Genomic DNA, 24,169 nt, shown 5'->3' with positions numbered 1-24,169 from the left:
TATGACATGTGCACATGGGCTCTGATTGATTGTATGAACTCTTCACTCTCCCTAAACCACGTGGACTCTATAATTACAACGCACTGTTTCCACTTGTGCATTACAAAGTACCTGGAGCGCTGAGCACACATTCCTTGACACATCGTACACCAGATGGACAGGTTACATCCCACAAAAACCATAACGTTTATCAGTCAGCCATCATAGCTCCTCAAATCTCCTCCTGGTGTGCTTGCCCTGCTCTTTTGTCCTCTGTTTGCCCTGCCTCTACATTTGCCCTTGTTTGGGGCAATTAAAACCAGGGCGAAGTTTGAGCCGCCTGGCTAGCACTGCTAATCTTCGCATTGTTCCTTTCATTAGTCTAGCTCCCTCTCACAATAAAACACCGCTGACCCGTTCTCTTAAAAGCGTTCAGAGAACACAATGTGAAAGGGCCGTGACTGCATTTGAATGGGCCCGGATGATCACTTTGATCTTTTTTTTTTTTAACTCCTCTCAAGCCTTTACATCTCTTCTCTTGTCACTGTCCCAAGTACAACCTCGGAGCATCATCGCCTGTGTATTCACTCAGCCTGTTAAATGGACTGTGGACAAGCAACAATGTTCCAGAATAATTCAGCAAATGAATGAAGTGACAAAAGGACAAGTGCATCAGAAGAGGCTCCTCCTGAAAACCTCCACTCACTCTTTCTTTCACAAAGTTTTCAACTAAGGATGGGACTGGAAACACGTCCTGTAGCATTTGAGCTTATCCGCTCCGATATTGTGCCTTTATTGATCGAGTTGTTGCATGCTGCTTACGTTTTTGACAACATTATTACATCTAATGTCGGTTTGCAACATTTTAAACAGCCTTTAAACTTTGCTGCTGCAGAATTAACATGCACATTAGAAAACGTTGCAGCCCCCACATGTTTGCTGGAGCTCGGGACAGAGGAGAAGCAGTCTGTTGTTATTCAAACAGAAAGGGGGCACCCTCGGGTAAACCTTCTGAGCCCACATTTACATTGTCGTTGGGACCGTTTTGGGAGAAGATCGTGCCTAGAAGACCCACTGGGTGTGTTCTCACCTTGTCCGTGCGTCTTTGTGCCAATACCCAGTCATTAAATCAACAAAACACTGTTGTCATTTCTTATCACCAAACCACTCATGGCAGCGAGGAGTCTTCAAGAGTGTAATGTAAATACAAATTAACCATCCCTACAGTGGATGTTGTTTCCTGTTTTCCCACTAAGACCCCTCCTGGAATTAGAAAGAATAGGTAGGATGAACAACATCTCTGAAGTCTGGAAGAAGGTGAGAAATCCAGAGATACAAAAAAAAAGAGAGAATGGCATGAATACTAACAGACAGACTGGCCTTTTAGACCTTGAAAGGCAAATTATTTCCAAGAGACAAATGCGAATTGGTTGTCGGGGGGCTCACAGTCGTCCGGGATGCTCCCCGCATAGAGAGCAGCGGTGATGACGTCAGCAGTGATGAGGACTGGATTGTAAGTAGGAAGGAGCGCCCTATTGTCTCATTTCTGCAGACAAAAGGGTAGAAAATGTGTGTGAAATGAGGTTTCTGTCTCGTTAATGTCTCGTCAACGTCGGCTACACTTGCCAGGCTGGCAATGAGTGTTTTCAACATCCAGCTGGGACTGAGACCAAACGCACGGAGATGGGATTCAACTAAGATGGTGAAAGGAAGCATTGATGGATGGATGGATGGGTGGAAACAGGGATTTTCTGGCGTGAATCCGCATTAATTGAACAGGGTTTAACGTTGTCGTGGCTCGGTTGCACGCTCCATGTTTCCGGGCAGGATGAAGCTGTCTCTCTTTTGCACGAGGGGATGAAAACATGTCATTTCAATTGTAATGCTCCGATTTGTAAGAGGAGCGAAGGGAAGGAGGGGCAGTGGTTCCCTCGCTCTTCTTTTGAGGGTTTCTCGTTTGAGGTCGCTCTGCTGATTGACCCCAATCCTCTCAGCTCCTGTGAACAGGGGGTGGGTGTGAGTGCTTGGATGGGTGTCATCCGGGGGGTTCTTACGCTCCGTAGTGCAAGTTCAGAGCTGCTCACTGACTCGTGCAGAGCGGTGATTTACTGCTCCACTCTGTCCTTGCAGCTCCTTCACAGGATAGAATTCTTCTCTCCGGTATGAAGATCGGCAGTTCTGACGTCTGCTCCGTCAAGCCGAACATGCTGCCTGTGAGAAAAAAGACATTAGTCGTTGAGTGAGTTGAGTTACGATGGCAGCGACCTGCAAAAGGGTTCTGAGAGGAAAAACATCTTATTCGACATTTTGGTGACAGAATCATTCCCAAGATTTGAAGGTCTTGGATTTTGGCATTGCTGTCCTTAAAATGAAATCCAAAAAGCAAAAAAGTAACCACACGAGAGAATTAAGGAGCAGAAATGTTTGGCAAATGACAAATAAAATTCTCATAAATGGCTGGGGATGAAATCAGTTATGTGGCTAATTGTTTCTGGCCTTCATATATGTAACATTGCATATTTTGTTCTCTTTTAGCATGTGGGGAATGGTTTAAAATACAGTGTGTTGAGTGCTTCCTGCATCCAGGTCTGTAGCTTGAACGTTCTACCAAACTCTCTGCAGATGTCTGCAAGGTTCTGTTTTGTTGGTTAACTCTGAGGCCAAATGTGGGACTCACTCATGATATCAGTGCTGGACCGATGTACCCTGCTATTCTTTTATGATGGTTTGTATGACTGACACATTTAAGGAATCGCCTCATTGACGTTTCCTGTTTAAAATAGCGCGTCGCTACTGACCCACTGAGTGTTGGGCGAATGCCTCCTATCTCACATTGACTGGGCCAACCTTGACCTTTGCTGGGACCTTTCTCAAGCCCTCGTCGGTGAGGTCAGACACGGATTAGGCTGCATGGAGCCTGTCGTGCATTCCCTACAGTTTGCATTCAGGTCTTCGACAGACAGCATCAGCCTCGAGTCCAGTGTGAATGTATCATCATTACTTTTATCTGCATATACAATATTCAGAAACAAACAATGGGCATCTTTCTCTGTCTCTCACAAACATAGTAAGAAGTCTTTACTGAGCTATGATACTGAATCCCTCTATTGCAATCCACACTTTAGAATATTAAATATTTAATGTGGGATTGCTGCATTTATCCTCTTTGTGTTCATTTTTGCTGACAAATTTCAACTGTCTTTTCTTGTTTGTAATAGTAATACAGTGTTAATTATTTGTCTGTTCTTTTAAAGATACGTTCAAAAGGAAATTACCATCAGGGTCTCTGTGTCGGCGTCTGACCAGAAACGCTCTTTTCTGTGAAGCATATTGACAAAGTTTTCTTAACTTGATGGAAAGCTCAACGACCAAACAAGCGAGACATTCCACAATTTACAGCAACTTGTCCATCTAGTATTCACACTGCTGGGTGCATCCTCATGTTTTATCAGCTGGGGAGGTTCAAGAACAAGCTGTTTATTGCATTTTTTTTAACCTAAAAGGGTGCCCTAGAGGGTACTTAATTATATTTTATCTGCTTCTCTTTAGAAGGCACTTCATCATTTTTAGGACATCAAAGATTTTCTAACATCTGGGTGATTTTCCCCAAGAGATTTCCTTCTAAGATCTCCGTATTCCACACAGTAGCTCCAGCAGATGAGAGAGCTAATCCCACCACAGCTTGGCCTGCTACTCAGTGGGCTGTAGCGATGACTCAGGAGTTCCTTGGGTAAACTGGGGGCAGGAACGTGGTAGGAACCGTTCCTCTCGCTTGGACCTCTTGGTCGTGGTTGTTTCACAAGTTACGTTTAATGTGTGATTGTCGGGCGACAGTTTCCACCGTGACGTCACTGCGGCGACCCAGCAAATCCAATATAATAATAAAAAATAAACAATAAATGAAGAAGGAGGTAAACATTTTTTAAGTACCGACACTGGAGCGGGGACGCAGTTCCTGTAAATGGCTAGTTGGGGACGGTTTCTACAATAGAGACACCCACCAACGGCTCCGGCCCCGGAAAACTTCCCCCAAGGTTCCTGCAGCGGAAACGTGCCTATCGATCACTCATACTCCAGGTTTCTGATGAGCCCTGAAGACTTGTGCTCTTGTTTTGGATTTGGCCTAATGACCCAATCCCCAGGTGGCCCCTGGTTTACTGCTAAAGTCTTTGCACACTCAAGAGAGGAGAAAGTGTCCAAACACACCCATTCTGCCTTCATCCTTTCAAGTCCCTGAGATCAAACCTGTCTGATGGCCGTCGTTGACACGGTGCCGCTTGTTATGGCAACCGTCAGCGAGTGTTGTTAGAGCGGAGCTCAACCTGCGACCTCTGTCTGTTTCTGATGCCGCTTCCTGTGGTGTGAAGAAGCCATTTGCTCTTTTCTCGACCTCGCTCCGGATTCTTGATGCCGCCTTTGTACAGCTGACAGCCTCACTTGCGAAGGTGTTCGTGGCATTCAAGCCTCCTTAGCGCTTCGCTTCTTTTGTTCCAATTTTGGAGAATTGGTCATAACCTTGATGCGCTCTCGTTGTTCGGCTGCATGAGATTAGTAACAGACAAATGTTTGAATAAATGTCAGTAAGTTACATCAGAGTAATAAAAGCTTTTGGCTAAGAGGCATATATTTGAACATTCAGTTTTAATTTTTAACATGTGTTGATGTTGTAATTCCATTAAACTCCACATGGTTGAGTCAAGGCAACCCTCGATTACTCACCCGTTAAACGGAATAAGGACAACGCTGACGTGTGTTTTTCATTGGGCGTCAAATCCTTTAGGTTTCTGCACAGTCGAATGAACGATTTCTAGACTGAATTCGAGGCATTTTTTTTACCTGCCTGTGTTCTGTAAAAGCCAACAAATTGGAATGTTTCCCCACAACAACGTGGCTCTCGACTGTTGGCCATGATTCAGGGATGGGGCTGAGCTCAAGAGTGGCCCTAAGCCATTTCCCTGGTGGTCCACACTGACAGTGATGTAGTGCCCACTCTTACATGGCAGCAGGGGAGGGCTCTCAGCATGGGTGTGGGATGTTGTGTGGAGAGAGAAAGAACAGAGTCAGTGTGTAAATGTCTGACCTTAGTGTGTGAGTGTGTGTCTGCGTGTGTGTGTGTACTGTATGCCTCCTATTCTGTGCAAGGTTCTCACACAAGACTAATGGCTGGTGTTGAAGTCTTCAAGAGGATGCCGCAACGTCCACAAACACAGCTCATACATCAATTCGGACCTGCTATTGTCGCCGCCCTACACTCACTGATGATGTGCTCAAAGAGTCCAGGCCTAAATTAAACCTGGAGTTTTGAAAGAAACTCCATTTCCTCTTCCACATAAAGGCGTTTAGCCATCTGGAGTGTTTAGAGAGTTGGAGTTGAAGAGACGACCCATGAAGAAATGTGGGTCTTTTTTGTTGCTGGAGGTCGATGAGTCCCTAACGTGGATGTATTGAGAGAATAATTAACTACACTGGCTCTCTGCTTGTTCAGATTCTTATTTATTATTGCCAAGAAGGTTGTTTGATCTTCTTTGGGTCTATTGGCATTTAGTTATGTAATACTAAGATGAGTAGGTCATAAATAACAATTAATTACGTACATTTTAACTCAGTAGACTTGCAAAATGGCTCATCTAAAAACGAAAATCGACTCAGTTTGCTCACAGCTGGAAGAAGTGGGGTCCCAGTCGAGATCTGTTATTTGATATTTGACATTTGCGCTAACCAAATCCAGAAAAAATTACAATCTTCTTCAATCTTCTGCTGACAGTATTTCCTGATGTGGAATAAATATGAACTCTGAGAATTTGATTTGAAAACGTGAATTTTGGCCCGGAGGATGACACAAACTTGTTTCACGTGCTGCTTGAATCAGGACCCACATTTTCTCTCGTTATTTCCCTGATCTGACGTTGCCTCTATCGGTGTGGAGGAGCAACCGGCACAACCCCCAAACACACCTCACATGACTGGAACAGGAGGAGTGTGGAATAAAGAGTTTGCAAAGCACTTTAAGCTCTGTGCATTTCATTAACCGTGCTCAACTGGACAGTTTAAAGAGGCCTCACTGCAGCGGGTTGAGGTTCAAACCCCTTGAAACAAAACTGTGAGAACATTAAACATGCAGCCATGTCTATGAGTCTCCCTTCCACATTTTCTGACTTAGATATTCTTCTACCAAAGCCACTAGTGTAAGCTAAAATATAACCTTGAACTGCAACACTGCTCCGAACACATTATTGTTTTTGCATGTTGTGCTGGAAGGATCCTGATCTGGATACTGGTGACCCGAGTGCTTAGTCAGCGTAAATGTAAACTAATGATCCAGCTGTATTTGAAGATCAAGGGTGTAAAAATCATAAATCATAAAGGCACAAATTCCTGTTTGATTTAAGGAGAAACAGAATTTTCCGTCTCCAACCTCATCATTTATTGGTTGTCTTTCTTCTACACAGGCCAATATGGTAAATAGTGCAGGAGGAAGCCGCTCATGATGCCATCGTATTTAAACGGCATTGTCCGGTGCAGTTGTCATTCTCCAATGTGGTCGGTTCAGTCGTTAGTTCACCGGCTGCCACAGACACAAATACGCAAATACCACACGAACCGTTCGGTGGACAGAATAATGTTCGTTTTTAACTGTCTGACCCTGGTGTCATTGACATCAGAGCAGCACTGTGATGACCGTGATGACATTAGGGCGCAGCGGACGGCGCTGTGATGTAGAACATTTCCATTTGCATGGCCTGCTTTGGGAGTCGTCATCCTGTTCCCTGCTGTGTCCTCGCGGGATAACGACCGACCGTGCCCAGAGGCTCCAAATGATAAAAGAGTCATCAGACGTTCCTTTCTTCTCTTCGCACGTGCGTGCTCACCTCTGTTGTGTCTGCTCACAGGGCGTCACTGAGGCTTGTTCAAAAGGCCATTAGTGAGCCAAAACAAGCACTATATGACAAGAGGCTAATAATACATTCTGAACCTAATAAGTCTACATGGAGGGGGGTATATTGAAAGTCTATCATGAGTGAAGTGGTTGCTTGTTATACTTCACTCAAAGTCAGAAGAAGTGGCCCGAGTGTGAGTGCCCCCCCTAATCCCAGGTAACTAAAAGTAAGACAGAGGTTTTAAATGCACATTTTGGTCCCTGGTTTTCAGATTTTTCAGATTTTCAGTTAGCACCATGTTCCCAAAGTGGCTTTATATTAAGTGTAATGGTAAGTTCCAAGGTTTAGCCGGACTGCAGAGGCTTGTGTTAAAATATCTGACGCAGCTTGTGCTGCAATTAATTCCACTTGAAACCCCCTTTGCAGCCCTACAGACTGTGGCCATTTGCAGGTCTAGAAGTAAAGTCTTGCTCTGCAGCTTGGCTCTTTCCTGCTGATCCAAAATAACCCTCTCTCCTCTACCCATTTCTTATCCCATTTTAAATACACATCATTCACTCGGACAAACTGTAATTACTCCAATTGCGATTCTGTTGAACACGTTAGATGGCCGAGGGGCCCCCGTGCTCCCGTATGATTTCTCCCCCTCACCACACACTGTGTTCATGAGCTTCTCCACTGGGCTGGAGTACAGATGTGCCTCAGAGCTCAGTAATCACCAGCTTGGGGCTTCTCACTGCTCAACACTGGTCTTTAGCAACATGTAAGCACTTACTCATTTGCCTTATAATATCATGGTAGGAAACCTTAAAAGAGGCTGCGATTTATAGAGAAACAAGCTAAAGATGGTGTCTGTCCTTACAGAAACCGTTAGCTTGGCAAAGGCACAGAGGTCTTTGGCAGAGTAGCTTGGAGTTTTCCAAGAGTAAAGCAACACAGAAGGAGTGACTTTTAATCTGGTTGCTCCTCATATATTGTATTTTAACTGCGGGCCCCAAAAAGTTAATGTTTGAAGGTAAAAAGAGGCGTGTTGTGTGAAGGCTGCAGTCGTTTTAGTACACCAGGTCAAGTCAGCGATTCATTTTCTCCAAAATAGACAAGCATAGCAGGACTACGTAGCATTAGACGTTTGACGAAACAACCATTTTGTTTGGTATTTTGCGACGCTTTTAAATTTAATTTAAGGTTGTTTTTTTTAAAATAGTGAACTAGTGTGCAGTTGTTGTACTTAGATATTTGCTAAAGCACTGGCAGGTTGTGGTGATAAATAAGCTGTTGAGGGGATTAGTGGTTCTATCCTCAGCACCATGGTCTGGTTTTTATCTCAGAGTGAACTTCAGCGCGATGACTGAGTCAGTGCAGCACGTTTGAGTGTGAGCAGGTAGAGGCCCCGTCACCATCTGAGAATATCCAGAGCTGATCACACTTCCCATGTGGATTCTCTCTAATTACCCAACGTGAAATCTTTAATGAGGCTGCATCAGCTGTGCTGTAACTTAAATTAAGCTCCCAGAGTGGTGTGTAATACAGGCTCCTGCCGCTGAATAAATCCATCATATTTGATCCATTAATGCACTTCCTGTTTTAAGCTACAGCGACTGATGTTTTACATTACTGTACATCAACAGATCCAACGTACATGTTTGATCGCACTCACTGTTGCATTATGACCACAGTTATACATTTCCTGCCATTGCCAGATCTGCTGACACAGCGAGAGTGAGAATTTAGAGATGTATGGAATATGTAATGGAACAGAATATTCATAGCTTTTTTTTTGGGAGGGGGGGGTGCTGAGTTTCATCAATAATTATTATTGTCTTTTCATACATGTGCTCTAGAGGAGTTCTGCACAACCATGCCCTCATCCCTCCACTCGTACAGATAAAGGCAGTGCACCGCTCACCTCACACATGGCTGCGCCTAATCTGGACGTCTTTGAGCTAACACAGCACAAATGCGCAGGCCTACGTGCTTTAGTGTCAGCCTGCACCACCAGATATTCCTGGATTTCTTCAGGACCTCCTCAGTCTCTCCAGTCAGACGAGGTCATGAAATTATCCTCCTTCCTTTCACCCTTGGGTAGTTAGTATTCCTCCAAGTATGCAGCAATGACTAACTCACCCTCTCCTGACTCCTTTGGTTCCTCTGGAGGTCCTCCTGCATTGATCAGGTATGAGCCTTACGCAGAGTGAGGGACAAGCCAGCAAGACCTTTGTGCTCACACAAGATAAAATGCTAAATGTGCAGTGGAAAAAGAGAAATTCTATTCCGTAACATGGTTCCTAGTTGTTTGCTAAGCAGAGCAAAAAAAACAAACCTATCATCATTATACTGATATCCTTTGACAGAAAGCACTGTCAAATCAATTAAGGGAATTGAGTGTTTGATCTGTAGGAGTTGGATTTGTTTGCACGTCAGGTCTACCAGACAGGAAGGCGAACGAAGAGATGGAAACAATCAAAGGCGACAGCGGCGTGTTTGCTGATCGGAGACGCCTCCTTTGACCTCTTTGAGCTCTGTTTTGAATTCCAAACTATTTCGGGAAGCTGGAGTTTTGCCCACACTTCCCCTCTCTTTCTACAAATCAAGATTTTGATTTGGTCGATTCATAGCCGCACGATCGGGGGCTTTTCTTCCACTTAGCTTGCAGGTGTGTTTCTGTGGGAGCAGCGAACTGTGAAATATTATGCTCAAGGTTATTTTGGCAGGTATCGATGTGCTTGTAGCTCACGCCATTGACACTGCAGAACAAATCTCCTGACCACAGGACCATGTGGAACCTACATGTAGTCAAAATAATGAAGGTTGACATTTAGCTTCCTGTAAAAGTTCCAGTTGAAATGTACAAGATTAATGGAGGCAGAAGATGATTTATGGACAGATGAAAGGTGTGCTGGCAGCTGGGCGCTTGGTTAGAGAGGAGGATGGATGGAAGGAAGGTTGGACGGATGGATGGTTAGAAGGATGGATGGATGGCTCAGATGATGGCAGCTTGCCATGGATCCAGGCAGTGTTTTGACAGCAAGAGCTCCGCCATGGCTTCCCCTTTGTCCTGCTTCTGTTTATTTTGCCACCTGCTAGTCTGGGTGGAATGGGGTCAGCTCAGCAGAAGCTGGTGTGTGGGTTGTCACACACACGCACACACACACACACTGATCCACAGACAGACAGACAAACACAGTGACACAAAAATGTCAGCGGGTTGCTGAGGAAGTAGATGACAGGACATACACACACAAAGAGGTCAGAGGTCACTGGGTGAGCGAGTATGAGTGTGTGCACATGCTTTTGATAAATTTCGGAAGGGCTTGCCTTTGCGCCTGTTTGTGCAGGAGTAATTTTTGTGGGCATTTGGGGGTTCGCGTGGTGAATTAGGTAGAATTCCGTGGTCAGACGGAATGTTTAAGGTTCAGCAGCTCAGTTTCTCAGTTCAGAGGGCTGCTAAGGCCTCTCGGCTAGAACAGAGACACAAAACATTGAACTCGTCTGCTGCTATGACAATGTCCTCATAAGCCGTACATGTGAACCGTGTTCTCAGCTCTCTTTAATGAAGAAAATGTGCCAACAACAGCAGAATCTTTCCCATGCACCTTTTTTCCTGCGCAATTAGTCTGACTTGGTTGGTGTGACTGCTGCAGCAGAGCAACGCAGCTTCAAATCTGGGCATCTTTTGCTCTGTCATTAATTAGTTCCAGTAACTCTCTTCAAATGTTCCGAACTAAAAAATGCTAATCATATCAAAGATCCATGAAGAGATATGATGCCAAAGTAAAAAGTCAGAAACAAAAATGTTGCATTGCGTACTGCCCAGTTTTAAGACAATTATAAGGCAGAGCAAACACCCCCGATGTTTACTGATCCAGGCTTGACACATGATTTTGATTTACTATTAAAAACAAAAAAACCCTAATCATTTCTCCATAAAAATTAGATTTTACGCTATTCACTGTTCCAACACGGTTAAATAAGACATCTCCTCCCTTTAACATGTGCAAGCTCTGTCAGTGTGCACATCTGTGACAAGTTAGAGTTCTCCAGAGTAATGTAGAGTTAGCTTTTAGCTGTAGGTCATTCGATCAGGGGGAAGGACTGAAGTGTATTCTGTAGTTGTTACTGGAATCTGTTGGATGTCACGGTATTAAAGCCGTGTCGCCGTGGACGTTGTACACGTTTAAATGGATAGCAATAAAGAGGCGTGTGCGAGTTGCATGTAATAAATATATTAAAAATCTGGTTTAAAACAGTGTTTGCCACAGTTTAGCAGCTTAAATGCATAAATTGAGAAGATGAATGCATCATATTGCATGGTGGGCGGCCAAGGGGAGACTAGTTTAGACACGAACCAGCAAACAGGAAAAGATTCCCCTGAGTTCTATGTGTTTTCCCTAACTGATCTCGACCTCCTTTGCAGGCAGGTTTCATCCGTATGTCTCAGGAGGAGTATTTGATTGCGCCGCTTCCACAACATCTGGCTGAGGAACATAACTACCGAGCTCCCGATGGCCACCACCCACACGTGATCTACAAGCGCTCAGCGGAGCACGTTGTCCACAGAGGATCCTCTGGCACCAGCTCGTCAAGACCTGCAAACCCATACCAGCAACAGCACCATCACCAACAGCTGCACCAGCAGCATCATCATCACCATGACGACCAACAAGAGAAACTAGAGAGGAAACACTTCTGCGGACGCCGCAAGCAATGTATGTAAGGGAACCTCCTTTTCCTAGCTGTTTTTTTTTACTGACAAGAAAAGTAAATTACTACTTAAAATTAGAAGCTGAGGTTTTACATATTCTCTAAATGGTCTTGCTGAAACCACAGGTGATCCAATTTAATGTTTAAATATTCAGTGCGATGACTTTAATAAACTGTATCCAGTCAGTGGATCTCAGTCTCAGGCCATCATGTGGTTTGATGGTTTAACGTTTCCTCCTTGTGCTGAGAGGTAAGAAGCTACGTAGGCACTGAACTTCCTGTCCAATCAACACCAGATGCTGTCCTCTGATCACACAGCAGGAGCCAGGAAAGAAAAACCCAGTTCATCCATACCCCCTCTGACCCTCCTCCCATCCATCCCTCCCCTTTCAACATCCTAGATGCCCCCAAGCCCCCCACGGACGACCGCTTCATTATGCCCGATGAGTTTGCCACACCTGCGACGGATGAGTCGGGGAGGGCAAAGAGATCCCCCATCAATTCCAATAGGGTGGGGGGTCTGAACGTGGAGACTCTGGTGGTGGCAGACCGGAAGATGCTGGAGAAACATGGCAGAGACAACGTCACCACCTACGTCCTCACTGTCATGAACATGGTGAGGACACTCTTTCCTTTACCAGCAGGACTGGTGGGGGGGTATTTGGGTGAAATCTCAGCTAAAATAAACATCCGTCTCTTTTTGGGTGCCATTGAAACCTGATCCTCGAGTCTCTACCTGAACAACAGGAGGTGAAGAGAATATTGATGTTCTGCTCACTGGCTTTTCCCCAGGTTTCCAGTCTTTTCAAGGACGGCACCATAGGGTCAGATATCAACATTGTGGTGGTCAGCTTGTTGTTATTGGAAGAAGACCCGGTCAGTAGACTCACAGAAAACACTTCACCTGACAGCCGCTGGTTAATAAATGTGATCCCTGTTGCTCCGTTGTCTCTGTTATTCATTTGCAGCTGGGCTTGACCATCAGTCATCATGCTGACCAGTCTCTCAACAGCTTTTGTCAATGGCAGTCGGGTCTCTTAGGGAAGGGTGGTAAACGCCACGATCATGCAGTTTTGCTCACCGGACTGGACATCTGCTCCTGGAAAAATGAACCCTGTGACACACTTGGTATGAAGAAAACCAACTTGAAGCTGATGCTTGTTGACGAGTAAAAAAATGGAACAAATGTTCATTAGGTATTAGTCTTTATAGCATTTGATATGCTGGGGTTTGTATTCAAAGATGAACATTAGGGCTTGGAAGAACAAAAGACAGCTGAGGCAGCAGAATGGAGCCAGCATATATTGGCTGAGAGTTTAATTAGTGCTTTAAACTACTAATTGTTGCGTGCTAGAGTTCAGGAGCTGAATCTCTGAATAACAAATATTTGTGAGATGTAGATGGCAGTCTCTGCCCTCTCTCCGATACGGAGCTGGGGGCAGAAGCACAATGTAGAGAACAATGGTGGCAATTTAGGCCCCGTTTGGACAACAAATTTTTCCGGTGAAATTGGGAACGCCTAAAAACGGAGCGGAACGAAAACACAAAAACGAGCCACAAAGTGGAGCATTTCAAGAAAAGCTACGAGATCTGTTGTGTGATTCTGGTCGTCTGCACTGCAGCCGAAGGCAACTGAAATTGCGTGAGTAACCACGGACCTTGTGTAGGCGTAGAAGAAGACTCAGTAGAAGAACCATAGCAAAGATGGTGGATCCGAGGATTTGCGCTCTTCACCATTTTGAACATTGCAATGCTTCTTCTGCAACAGTTGGAAGCCCTAAACAGCATCTGAACCAGCAGAGACGCATTTACGACGTCCTGCAGGTAACAAATCGACCTGATGAACGATAGAGAAAAGGTACCGCCACCTGCTGGTCTGGCATGTGTGCCTCAGCGTTTGGGCATCTCCGTGTGCACCGAGATAACTTTCAATACGGTCTCGTCAGGATTCAGATATACAACGATTTCTATTCCCATACTCTGATTTATACTCCAAATAAGATTAGAGGTACTTATATGCGCATCTTGTGATACAAACAATACAAACTTTGTGAGTATGAAAACACCAGACAAAACCAATCTACGATAAATGTCAACAAACATCAGAATTCACAAGACGAAGACAGTTTCATTCCATTGGTGTTTAAAGTTAACAAGAAACCTTCTTTAAATAGAAGGGACAAAACCCACAATAAGCAGGAATCAAAAGGCTGAACTTGATTTGAAATGGTCCAGAGTTCAGGGTGTAAAATCCTGTTATGTATAAATGCCAAACATAGAAAAGTTTTTGTCTGTTTTAATAAACAGTATAACAAGAGTTTTGCCCTGCTTTGTAAGTGATTACTTCCAAAAAAGACCACTTGAGTGTGTTTTGTGGTGAAAACTTGTGTTACACTTGCAACTGATTCGGCTCACAGTGGCTGGAAGTGGGTGGACGATTGTGTTTGTCTTACAGATTATTAATCAAGAGCTCAGCTAATACCGCCTAATGATAGCACCTCTTTGTTATTCCCAGGGTTTGCACCCATTAGTGGAATGTGCAGCAAATACAGAAGTTGCACCATCAATGAGGACACGGGACTGGGCTTGGCTTTCACCATCGCGCACGAGTCTGGACACAAGTATGCCCGACACGACCTGTGACAAACATATGTCCATGTCACTTCCTGTGCTTTCAGGTGTATCCATTGACAGAAAATATTTCTAAGTAAACATACCTAATGAAGAATATCAAACAGGCACAACTTATCCAACCAGTCTGAAATTAGAAAATGACAATGATGTGTCGTGATCTGTGAGCATCAGTGTCCCAATCGAGTTAGCCTGTTAAATAGGGAGCATGCTGAAGAAAAATGCTGACTCAGCCCAAGTGTATTTGCTGACTTTCTATTAAATAAAAACTTGCTTGCATTGTGCATTTTTCACTTTAATTGTTCGGTTTATTTTGTTACTCAGTAAAACGATTTTAGTTTCCTCATGGTAGTAAAACGGCTATTATTCGGTGCTTTGCTGAATTTCTCTTCGGTTTTGCAGTTTTGGGATGATCCATGACGGGGAGGGGAACCCTTGTCGCAAGACAGAAGGCAACATTATGTCTCCAACTCTGGCCGGAAACAACGGAGTCTTTTTCTGGTCCACCTGCAGCCGCCAGTATCTCAGCCGCTTCCTTGGGTCGGTGTCAGTGCTGCATTTAAGTGTTAAACTAGTCACTCGGTAGTGCTTGAACTCCCACGTCTGAAACATGGATGGCTTCTTGTGTTCGCCAGGACAACCCAGGCATCCTGTCTGGTGGATGAGCCGAAGCAAATCGGTCAGTACAAGTACCCCGAAAAGCTCCCCGGACAGTTGTACGATGCAGACACGCAGTGCAAGTGGCAGTTCGGTTCCAAGGCCAAATTGTGCAGCCTTGATTTCGTCAAGGTGAGACGTTCTTTATCATATTCACCACGGCTCCGTTGTAAATAAAGCTGAAAAGTCAAAGTGCCCACTTGTCGGAGCTGCGCTCTCCTGGGCTCCTGCCACGAAGGAGGTGCTGCTTAATTGGGGTTTTATAAATCAGCGGGACTTCTTCACAAAAGCCTTGAACTCCCAGCACCTGACCCTTCATTAAAATGCATCCTATCATTTCAGTGGGAATACCCAGACTGCCCTCAAAGCCTTGTGGTCGCGGTATATAGGCCTTTATGTTTGGCCTATTCATGGATGTTAATTCACATGTAAATGCTGTTTCAATGACGGCTGAGCCCTAATTGCTGGGAAATCGACTTTGCCAAGCTGTGTATATGGAGGATTAAGGCAGGAGACATTGCTGTGACTATTTACAACCTCTCTAAACCTCTGCCATGTTTCCGCAACACAAGATCAAACACGACATCTGCATTTCTTTCGTGAGCAAGTACAAGTCTGTGGGTGGTCAATGAATCTACGCATGTGAATGGCGGATTTGTGGCTGCCTTTCAAACTATTGCTCCTGTTTTATCGTATGGATTGTGTTGTGTGGCTGTCAACCACCTGCTCAGTGCCAGTGACCCGCGCCAGCGAGGGGACCAACACCAACACTCACCACCTCTTCACTTTCTGTCTTCTTGGCGGTTTTATTTGGGCAGATCGCCAGATGCTGCCGCTTGTCTTTCGACCTCCAGCTCTCGCTCTGTGCTCGCTTGCTGGCTACGTCTCTTTATTTTTGGGTCAGATGACACGTACGGTTATATCTCCTTTCAATGGCGAAGCACAGGAATTAGCTCGGACACCCGGGCTTTGAGGAGAAACCTCGCTCCTGGGTATCAGGGGCCGACCAAGCGAACCACGATGGTGGTCCTGGCACAAAGCAGGTGCAGCGTCAAACAAGTGGGCTGCAAAAATCACCCTGTAATTTGCGTTTGATTTGTGTGGCAGGACATTTGCAAGTCGCTCTGGTGTCATCGCACAGGACACAGGTGTGAGACCAAGTTCATGCCTGCAGCAGAGGGCACCACCTGTGGCCCCGACATGGTGAGCAAAAGCCTTTGCATGGCGGCAAATGAATATTCTTTTATTGTTGCTTTGGACAGTGTGCACCGATGTGAATGTTTTTTTGTAGGAGTGTCGGTGTTAGCCAATGATTAAATCTGCTCCTTGCAGAATATGTAAAGACATTTGGTTCCTTTAATTAGAACTGAGCGTCTGCCCAACTTGTCATAATGGCCGTGCTAATGTGGGAACTCTTCCACAGCATCTCAGTGTTAGGCCAGAGAACCTGGCTCTGACATTGCTAATGTTAGCAATGATGAGTCGCTGTTTTTATATCTGAAACATTTTTTATTTCGTCAGTTCGATGATCCACCTGCATACGTGCTAGCGAACTATAAACCAACACGCATCACGTTAATTGACTGGAGAGAACATTTGAAATGTCCCTGCCTACATTAATTTGAATTAAAATAACCAAACTAAGCTAAATCTTACCTGTCCAGGAGAAAATGATCATTCAATTCTTCTTGGCTTTATCAGGCCTATTTTATGAACACTTTAAACACATTTTTTTTACATACTGATCCTTTAAATAAGGAGTAATTCAAACTGAATGTTTTTTTGTGAAATTTTGTAACTCCAAATGTGAAGCAGTGGACGATTTTTTGGTCAGATGACCATTTTGGACACAAATGACCAAACCCTTAGTATGCAGAACGGCGACATACTGAACTTGTGTGAACATCACAGCTGGATATTTATTCAACCTTAATCAAGGCTAAACTAAGGTTAATGAATTATCCGGGAACAAACTGCAAGTGCCCATAAGGACTTCGCTTCTCTGCATCTTCTCTTACACGATACTTTTGCATTTCTCCAGTGGTGTCGGAGGGGTCAGTGCGTCAAATTTGGCGAGCACGGACCCAAGGCCGTCCATGGCCAGTGGTCAGCATGGTCTCAGTGGTCCGACTGCTCCAGAACCTGTGGAGGCGGAGTCATGTACAGGGAACGCTCCTGCACCAGTCCGAGGTAATAAACGCTTCAGTAACTTCAGGTGATTCTCTGCGTCTCAAATTCACTGTAATTCCTGCCATCATTTCCCCGTCCAGATGAAAAAGCCATTCATGGGTGACTGTTTTAACAATCCTCCTCCCGGTTTGGGCCAGAAAGAAATTCTTGAAAGCCACACATCTCAAAATCCTTCTGTTTCTGAACACCTGAAGGTGATGTTTGCCAGGTTGCTGTCAGCACGCACGAGCACACGCGCGTGCACTCGGTATGAGCGCACACGCTCCTGATAGCGGCTCTCATCCGTCGGGTTGACAGTCCAGACAGACAGACGATCTCTCCCCATGCTCCAGACAAGGAAAACCTTCTAATAGCATGCTCTTTTCTCTCAAAGCTGCCAAGACAGTCAGCAAACATCCCCCATTGCTGCTCACTCACACAAACATAATTCTCCATAATTCTGCAGACCCAGATCCCACAGTGCAGATCCTCTCGTTAGCAGTGGGATCTGTGCGTGTCATTACACCAACAGGAGACATCCATAGTTGTTATGCTGGGTTTCAGAGCTGAGATCCACCCTTGCTATTCTCTAGGTTCCTGCTCTGTTCTCTCCCAGCCTCTGCAACAATGGTCCTTGAGCTTTAATGTAGTTTTAACAGCAATGCAGAAGAACATGAAATGAATCCTGCCGTTTCATTTTATTATTCACATTAGGATTTGTTGTGGTTTGTGCCATTTGACATCGACAAAACAGTCACGCTGAAACAATGCTGGTTGATAAGGGCTTTTCAGGAAGAACCTTTGCTCTATAGAAATAATAATCCTCCATCACATCTGGTTGCCAACACTGGAAAACAAACAACATTTGATGTGCCAACTTGACTGAAGCGCCGATCTCACCAGACCTTGAATAATCTCCGCTTCTTTGGTTCTGCTATGATTGCAGACTTTTATGCAAAAAAAAAAAAAAAAGAGTCAGAACAGGTTAGATAATAATAAGTTCTGCAGGTCTGCACACATACCTGTTTGTTGTACTTTTAGAGGAGCTGTTGTCAGGACAGGGACACAGGGAAAAAGCTGCTTTCTTCATTCCTGCAAGTCCTCACATAAACAGCTTTCATGTCATCGGCGTTTGATCTTTTTAACCTGGGTTATTTTGAAATATTTGTAATCGCGTAACACCACATAACGGCCACACGCACTTGAGAGGAAAACCTTGACTCAGACCTCTTTTTTTCTTTTGAAAAGCATCCTTGCGCTCACCTGCGCACTTCCGCTGTATGTCCCCACATGAACTGCAGATGTAGGACAGAAGAGAAATGGTCTCGGTTTGAAATAACCTGCTTTTGATTTAAGACGACCATATGAACATACCTCGGTAGCCTTGCTGTATTCCAGTTTAAGTGACATCTCTGTTGATTCCAGAGGTTTTTTCCTCCATTTGCTGTATTTTGCCCTCTGAAACAGAAGCAGTTGCTAGTGTAGCCCAGGCAGAGCAATTGAGGGCAACAATAACTGTTAAAATCCTACAGATTATCGTCCTGATTTATCGTTTTTGTGTTTTTCCCTTAATCCATCATGTGTTTTCATAGCTTTAGCTTTATCCCCTAACTGAAAGTTCAGATCTTTGAATTGGCTGTGTTACCTTTACTCCTCTAATACCACCAATTCCTTTTAGTGCAGATTTTATTACCCCATATGAGTTTCTTTGCTCCAGTGACTTCCTGAGTGCTTACAGAACAGTAAGGCGGACAGCGATGTGGCTGTTCTGTCCATCACTGCCCACTCGTCTCCTAATCCCTGCCAGGGATCAAAGTTTTCAGAGGGAGTCTGACCCTCATATGATACACATTATACACCATGACTGGCAGACCTTAAAGAGCTGCAGAGCCCTTAAACCAGGTTAGCTGTCAACTTCATTTATCATTCCTGTGGCACCAAAGGATGTATTTGCGTAGCAGCCAGTGGAAAAAAAAGTAATATAATGTTAAAATATGATGATGGGGTCAGTGGGACAAAGACCACTTCTACTGACTTCTTCCTAGTTTCTTCTTTTTTACTGTTGTTTGATGGGAAATGTGGTTTTTTGTTTGAATTTATAAAAGTTCCCCCCAGAAATAGGCGTCCAGGGTTGCACCCTGCCTTTGCCTGTATGCTGGGATAGGCTCCAGGACCATCCTCACGAACCCGCCAGGGAAAATAGTGGTCCCAAAAAACAAATAGATGCAATTTTTTTTAAACCATAGACTAAACACACATAACACACTTGTTGCATCCTCCGTCACACTGTCCCAAGTTTCCGAGCTTTAAGTAGTGGGCTGGTTTTCAGGCATGGGGCCCAGCCACGCTTGGCTCCAAACAGGAACGTGTCAATCCTTGAGTGGGCTCACCTTCTCATGAGGAGTCATGGGGGTCCGGCGCTTTGTGGATTCAGTGGCAGAACAGCTGCCGCTGAATCCAGACCCGGATTAGTGAACGAACACCCAACGAAACAACAGCCAGCGCAATGAAGACAGCAATGCAAACTCGCTCTGTTACTCCATCATAAATCAAAGCTCAGTCCAGTCAAGATCAGTACAGAAAAGCTACAGATGTCATCACATAAAGTCTATCCTCCTTTTATAGCCGATAGAGCAGTGGTGCGTTCAGTGTAGCTGGAGACCCTGTTGTAACAAAGAGACCCTGTTCCAGATCTGCTATGATGGGATTATGGATAGTTCATTACCACTGGCGAAAACAATTAACACTAATCTCTAAATAAATCTGATCACATGGGAATTTTCAAGTAAATTCAGTGAGCAAATGATAAAACCTTTCATTGACAAATGTTTGTTGGAGGACTACTGGAACATTTTCCACTTGTTTAATTAACATCTTTCAGAGAAACTCATTACCGGCGTAAACTGGATTTAATAATTTTATCTCCGTCTGAGGCCCTTGTTGAGCATTTATACTCCTCCACTGGTGTTTCTGCTTTTCAGCAAACTCCCTGCACTCGTGGGACTTTATTTGAGCTAATTTGCTGCTATCTGGCAGTTCTTTGTAATATTCAAGTGAAGAGTCATCGAAGCTTTGTTATTTACTTCTGGACCAGTCTCACTTGGACGAGTCAACAAGTCGGTAGAATTTAAACGAAACTGCGGCGATACGATGGACGCGAAAGATCGCAGCTGGCTGACACTTTTTAAGGATTCCTGCGAACATTTCAGATTTTTCAGATTAATAGATATTTTGAAAGGAGTCACCCTGAATTATATGTCCAAAGTGGCATCTGAGATTTTACTGGGGTTTTAATGAAGTCTGCCCTGATTGTGGTTTAGTTCTAAACCTCGCTCGAATGAACACAGGCAAACGTCAGCTTCCAGATTGTACCTGACTGTACGGTGGTGACCTTCTGACATTCGCCACGCAGACAGGAAGTCATGGCGCCGTTATCAATATAAAGTTTATCTAAGGGATTCTCCGACCAAATTCACTCAGACCTGCGGCCAAATGTAACAAGCAAATCTGAATCATATTTTAGCCTCTGACTCATCAGAGTGTGTTCGTCCCCACTAATCTCTGCGATTCCTTTGGCAGGGACACTTTGCTCTTAATCTGAATAGAATGAGACGGATTAGTCTGAGTTGGACGGCTTGACTCGAATGTCATCTTCACCCACAAACTGAAGTGTTTGGATAGTTTGTGGTGTTCTTTTAGAAAAACACAATTAATCATTGACACGTTCTGAACCCTCCAGCCAATAGTGCAGCAGAAATTATTTGAATAAATGAGCGTCAGAGACGATAGTTACGCGTAGGTTTTCTTCTCCGCGCTGCAACAAAATCTTCACTCAACACTGACGGATCGAAAATGCTTCATTTGATTCTGCTCAAAACCAAATATGCGCCTTTCGCCCAGCCTTTCAAACGTCTGTGGGATCAGGATTAAAGTCTTTGCTTCCAGGAGTCTCTCCAAGACAGAAAGCGAATCTTCTGCCCTCCCTCCGCCCCGTTCCTCTGCTCGCAGACCACCTGCTAGATCAAACACAGTCCCCCTAATCCTCACCAACAATCCTCAGAGATTAGGTTCACCGTCTTGACCCGGTTTTGTGGGTAACACGTTTTGACAAAGATGCATTTTAAAGAGCGCGGCGGTGTCTGATGAGGTGTTGTTAGATAGGCCCTTGTTTGGTATAGTCTCCCAGATGGTTAAGGTCTTTAACAGGAGGTGGCAGAGGAGCAGATAGGTGATATATTAAATTGTGTGAGGGCCTGGGAGGGAGGTTACCCAACCGGTAGGCGAGACTGGTCCCCTTTGACCCACAGGAGTTCAGTTTCAGCTTATGTTATTGGGCAGATTTGCTACGCCGTCGCTGCAGTTGAGTTATAGAGACAACAGGAATGTCGCAAACTGAAAAGCTGTTGCGATTGATTTACAGCTACGGCGATAAGGCATAATTTGAAGAACGGAGCAGGAGATGGGCAAAAACGGAGAAAGTACCAGAAAAGTGAAACGCAGAGAGTCAATTGAACGTCTTTCTCAAGTTACCGCCCTTGTTTAATACTGGCCTCCGATCAAAAGGCCTTGACCAGTATAGGTTGTGTTCCTGTCGTGAGCATAATTCCATGTGTGCTGCATTCGTCTGTCGCTAAGTCTTAATAGGATCAGGCCAAGGGGAACCTGGGCCAAATCCCCTCTTCAGGAAGCAAGATCAGCAACACAACACACACACACACACATGCACACACACTTGCACACACACCTTGAGCTCCATCATTCTTGGCAGCTACGTTTCTGTTTGATTAAATCCAGGTCTGAAGGGACAAACAGCTGGATTTTCTTTCTTAAAAAATGGACCAACAGCAAAGCGGCATCAAGTTTTGCTCAGCCGATTGTCCTCGTTGACATTTACATTGTCAATCTACCAACGAAAAATGCCTGGAGTGGTATCGCCACTTGATGTGAACCATTCTTCTGCCTTTTAGTTCCTTCTCCATGGTGTTGCAGTAATTTGCAACTCGGAGTGAACTCGTTTTATAACACATCTGAGCAGCATGGTTCCCCAGCCGGTGTGTTTCCCGGCCATTCTGGTAAACACTTACAGTCAATTTTCCCTGTTGGTGGTTGTTGTTGGAATGCATGGCATGAGTTTAGAAAGCCTGGGAAGTCTGACTTGAGTCGTTAATGCTCGTGCAACATCAAGGCTGCATTTGTCATCTTGTTGTAATGTCTAATTATCTAGTAATACTACAACTGTCCGGTACATTGTCCTGTTGTTTAGCTAAAAGAGTTTACTGACATACTTTACAGCGGTCCCTAGACTGGCTTTGCTTTGGGATCTAGTCTTCACTTATGTGTCTGTTGTGAGAGGTGCCCTGTGAAGCTTTGGCTTCTTCCATTCCATTATCTCACCTGATTATTATTTTTTTTTTGTCCAAGCCTACTTCAGGTGCTCTCAGACCCTGTCAATGTCCATCCCTGATTAGCAAAGCCTTTTCACACCAGTCTGTACCTCTAAATGACCTTGTATGGCAATCACCGATGCATGACTTCCATTTAATTGAATTAGCTGGAGTTTCTTTTAAATTTCCCAGTTGTGTATTAAAGAAAAAAAAGGGGATTTTAAACATATTAAGCGTTTGGGGCCCTTTATTTGTGGTTTCCACTCAATTAAAGTTTCTGCATCACCACAAATGACGGGTGACACCTGGATTCAGAGTAGATGCGACCATTTGTGATTTGGGTTAAACTCTTTAGTGTGACCCTCCAATCAACCCTGACCTCCAGCCTTCCTGGTGCTTTGGAATTTTGCTACGTTTCATCACGATCGGAAGTTGCCTTAAACTGACGTGAGTGGCTTTACATTATTTTCTATAGGAAGGCTTCAGAACTTGGACGATACTTATAATTGATACCAATAATTAATATCGTCCCACCCTGATCTGCACTAATGGATGAGGAAGATGAAAATAAGGTTGTTAGTGTCAGGGCCATCTATGGGACAGATGCATTCAGGTGATTGTGGCAACTAATGTTTACATTTATTTAATGCAACAGAATCATTTTACAGTTAAACTATAATGCATTTTCATTCTATACTAGGAACATCATTAATAACTGAATAATATGTATGAATAACTCTGTGATAAATACTTTTCTTGGACTTTATCTTTCCGTATGTAAATATTCCAGAGATCTAATGTATTTCACATATATGCAAATGCATCCCCCACCCCAAGAACAAGAAAACACAAAGAGAGCGCCTTTTAGTAGCGAGCACATATGTTGATGTCACAACTACGAACGAGCACTTTTGCGTGTGCACACGTGTTGCTTTTTGCGACCTTCAAATGTTGCGATCCGTTTCCTCATTATGTTCAACAAGGGTCCAGCTGATAAACAGGATGTGAGCAACAAACACCGAAGTCACGCCACAGAGTGATCCATCACTCTTCAGGCAGGGTTCAGAGCCCTTATAACACTTATCACAAACATCTCCGATGATGATGATGAAGATGATGATGTGGGAGGAGGCTGTCAGGGGCCAGTGTCCCAGGAGTGTGTCAAGAACCCTTTTTCTTGCCGATAGTGTTGGTACCAGTAAAATTACACACACAAAACTAAAGCTCTGCACTGAATGTGCACATACCGTGCAAATAAAACACTCTACTTTGTGCCTTCTGCCTTCTGTCTTGTCTTAATCACAGGCCGCAGAACAATGGTAAATTCTGCCCAGGCTCCAGCCGTTTCAACCAGCTGTGTAACACTCGTCCATGTCCCCCTAATGCTGTGGACTTCCGGGCCCAGCAGTGTGCAGAGTACAACAGCAAGCTGTTCAGGGGCTGGTATTACAAATGGAAGCCCTACACTAAAGTGGACGGTAAGTTTGGCCCATTTCGTCTGTTTGTGAGGTTTGTGTGCGTGAGGCTAAAAATACAGCAGGAGTTTCGATGGATGGGGCACAACTATTTTATGGACCAAGAAGCACAAAATGTCAGTCTCTTTCTTTCTTTACCCCGAGGAGGCATTTTTCCCTCCATCCGTCTCTGCAAAAGAAAAACAGATGTTTTGTACAGTTTTTGTAAAGACATTATCTCCCCTGAAAATAAACAATATATTCCATGGATTAAAATGACATCCCGGGGTTTTCTTGGCATAGACGGCACAAGAAA

The 24,169-nt window shown here is 44.4% G+C and overlaps 1 protein-coding gene across 2 annotated transcripts in view; it reads left to right on the top strand.

Moving 5' to 3' along the window:
- adamts18 (ADAM metallopeptidase with thrombospondin type 1 motif, 18) overlaps positions 1–24,169 on the top strand; it is a 48,131-nt gene that overhangs the window by 6,868 nt on the left and 17,094 nt on the right. Inside the window, exons 4-13 of one of the 2 annotated variants that reach the window (XM_029846058.1) lie at positions 11,272–11,563; positions 11,960–12,174; positions 12,351–12,434; positions 12,527–12,686; positions 14,074–14,179; positions 14,592–14,729; positions 14,825–14,978; positions 15,954–16,049; positions 16,888–17,036; positions 23,705–23,877. In XM_029846058.1, the coding sequence (XP_029701918.1) occupies positions 11,272–11,563; positions 11,960–12,174; positions 12,351–12,434; positions 12,527–12,686; positions 14,074–14,179; positions 14,592–14,729; positions 14,825–14,978; positions 15,954–16,049; positions 16,888–17,036; positions 23,705–23,877 (1,567 nt within the window). The remainder of the gene's footprint in view (positions 1–11,271; positions 11,564–11,959; positions 12,175–12,350; positions 12,435–12,526; positions 12,687–14,073; positions 14,180–14,591; positions 14,730–14,824; positions 14,979–15,953; positions 16,050–16,887; positions 17,037–23,704; positions 23,878–24,169) is intronic. The other variant, XM_029846059.1, reaches the window with a different exon arrangement.

Source organism: Takifugu rubripes, chromosome 13 (genome assembly GCF_901000725.2).
Source record: "Takifugu rubripes chromosome 13, fTakRub1.2, whole genome shotgun sequence".
NCBI lineage: Eukaryota > Metazoa > Chordata > Actinopteri > Tetraodontiformes > Tetraodontidae > Takifugu > Takifugu rubripes.
Note: the sequence above shows the minus strand (reverse complement) of the source record. Positions and strands in the feature narration are given on the sequence as shown.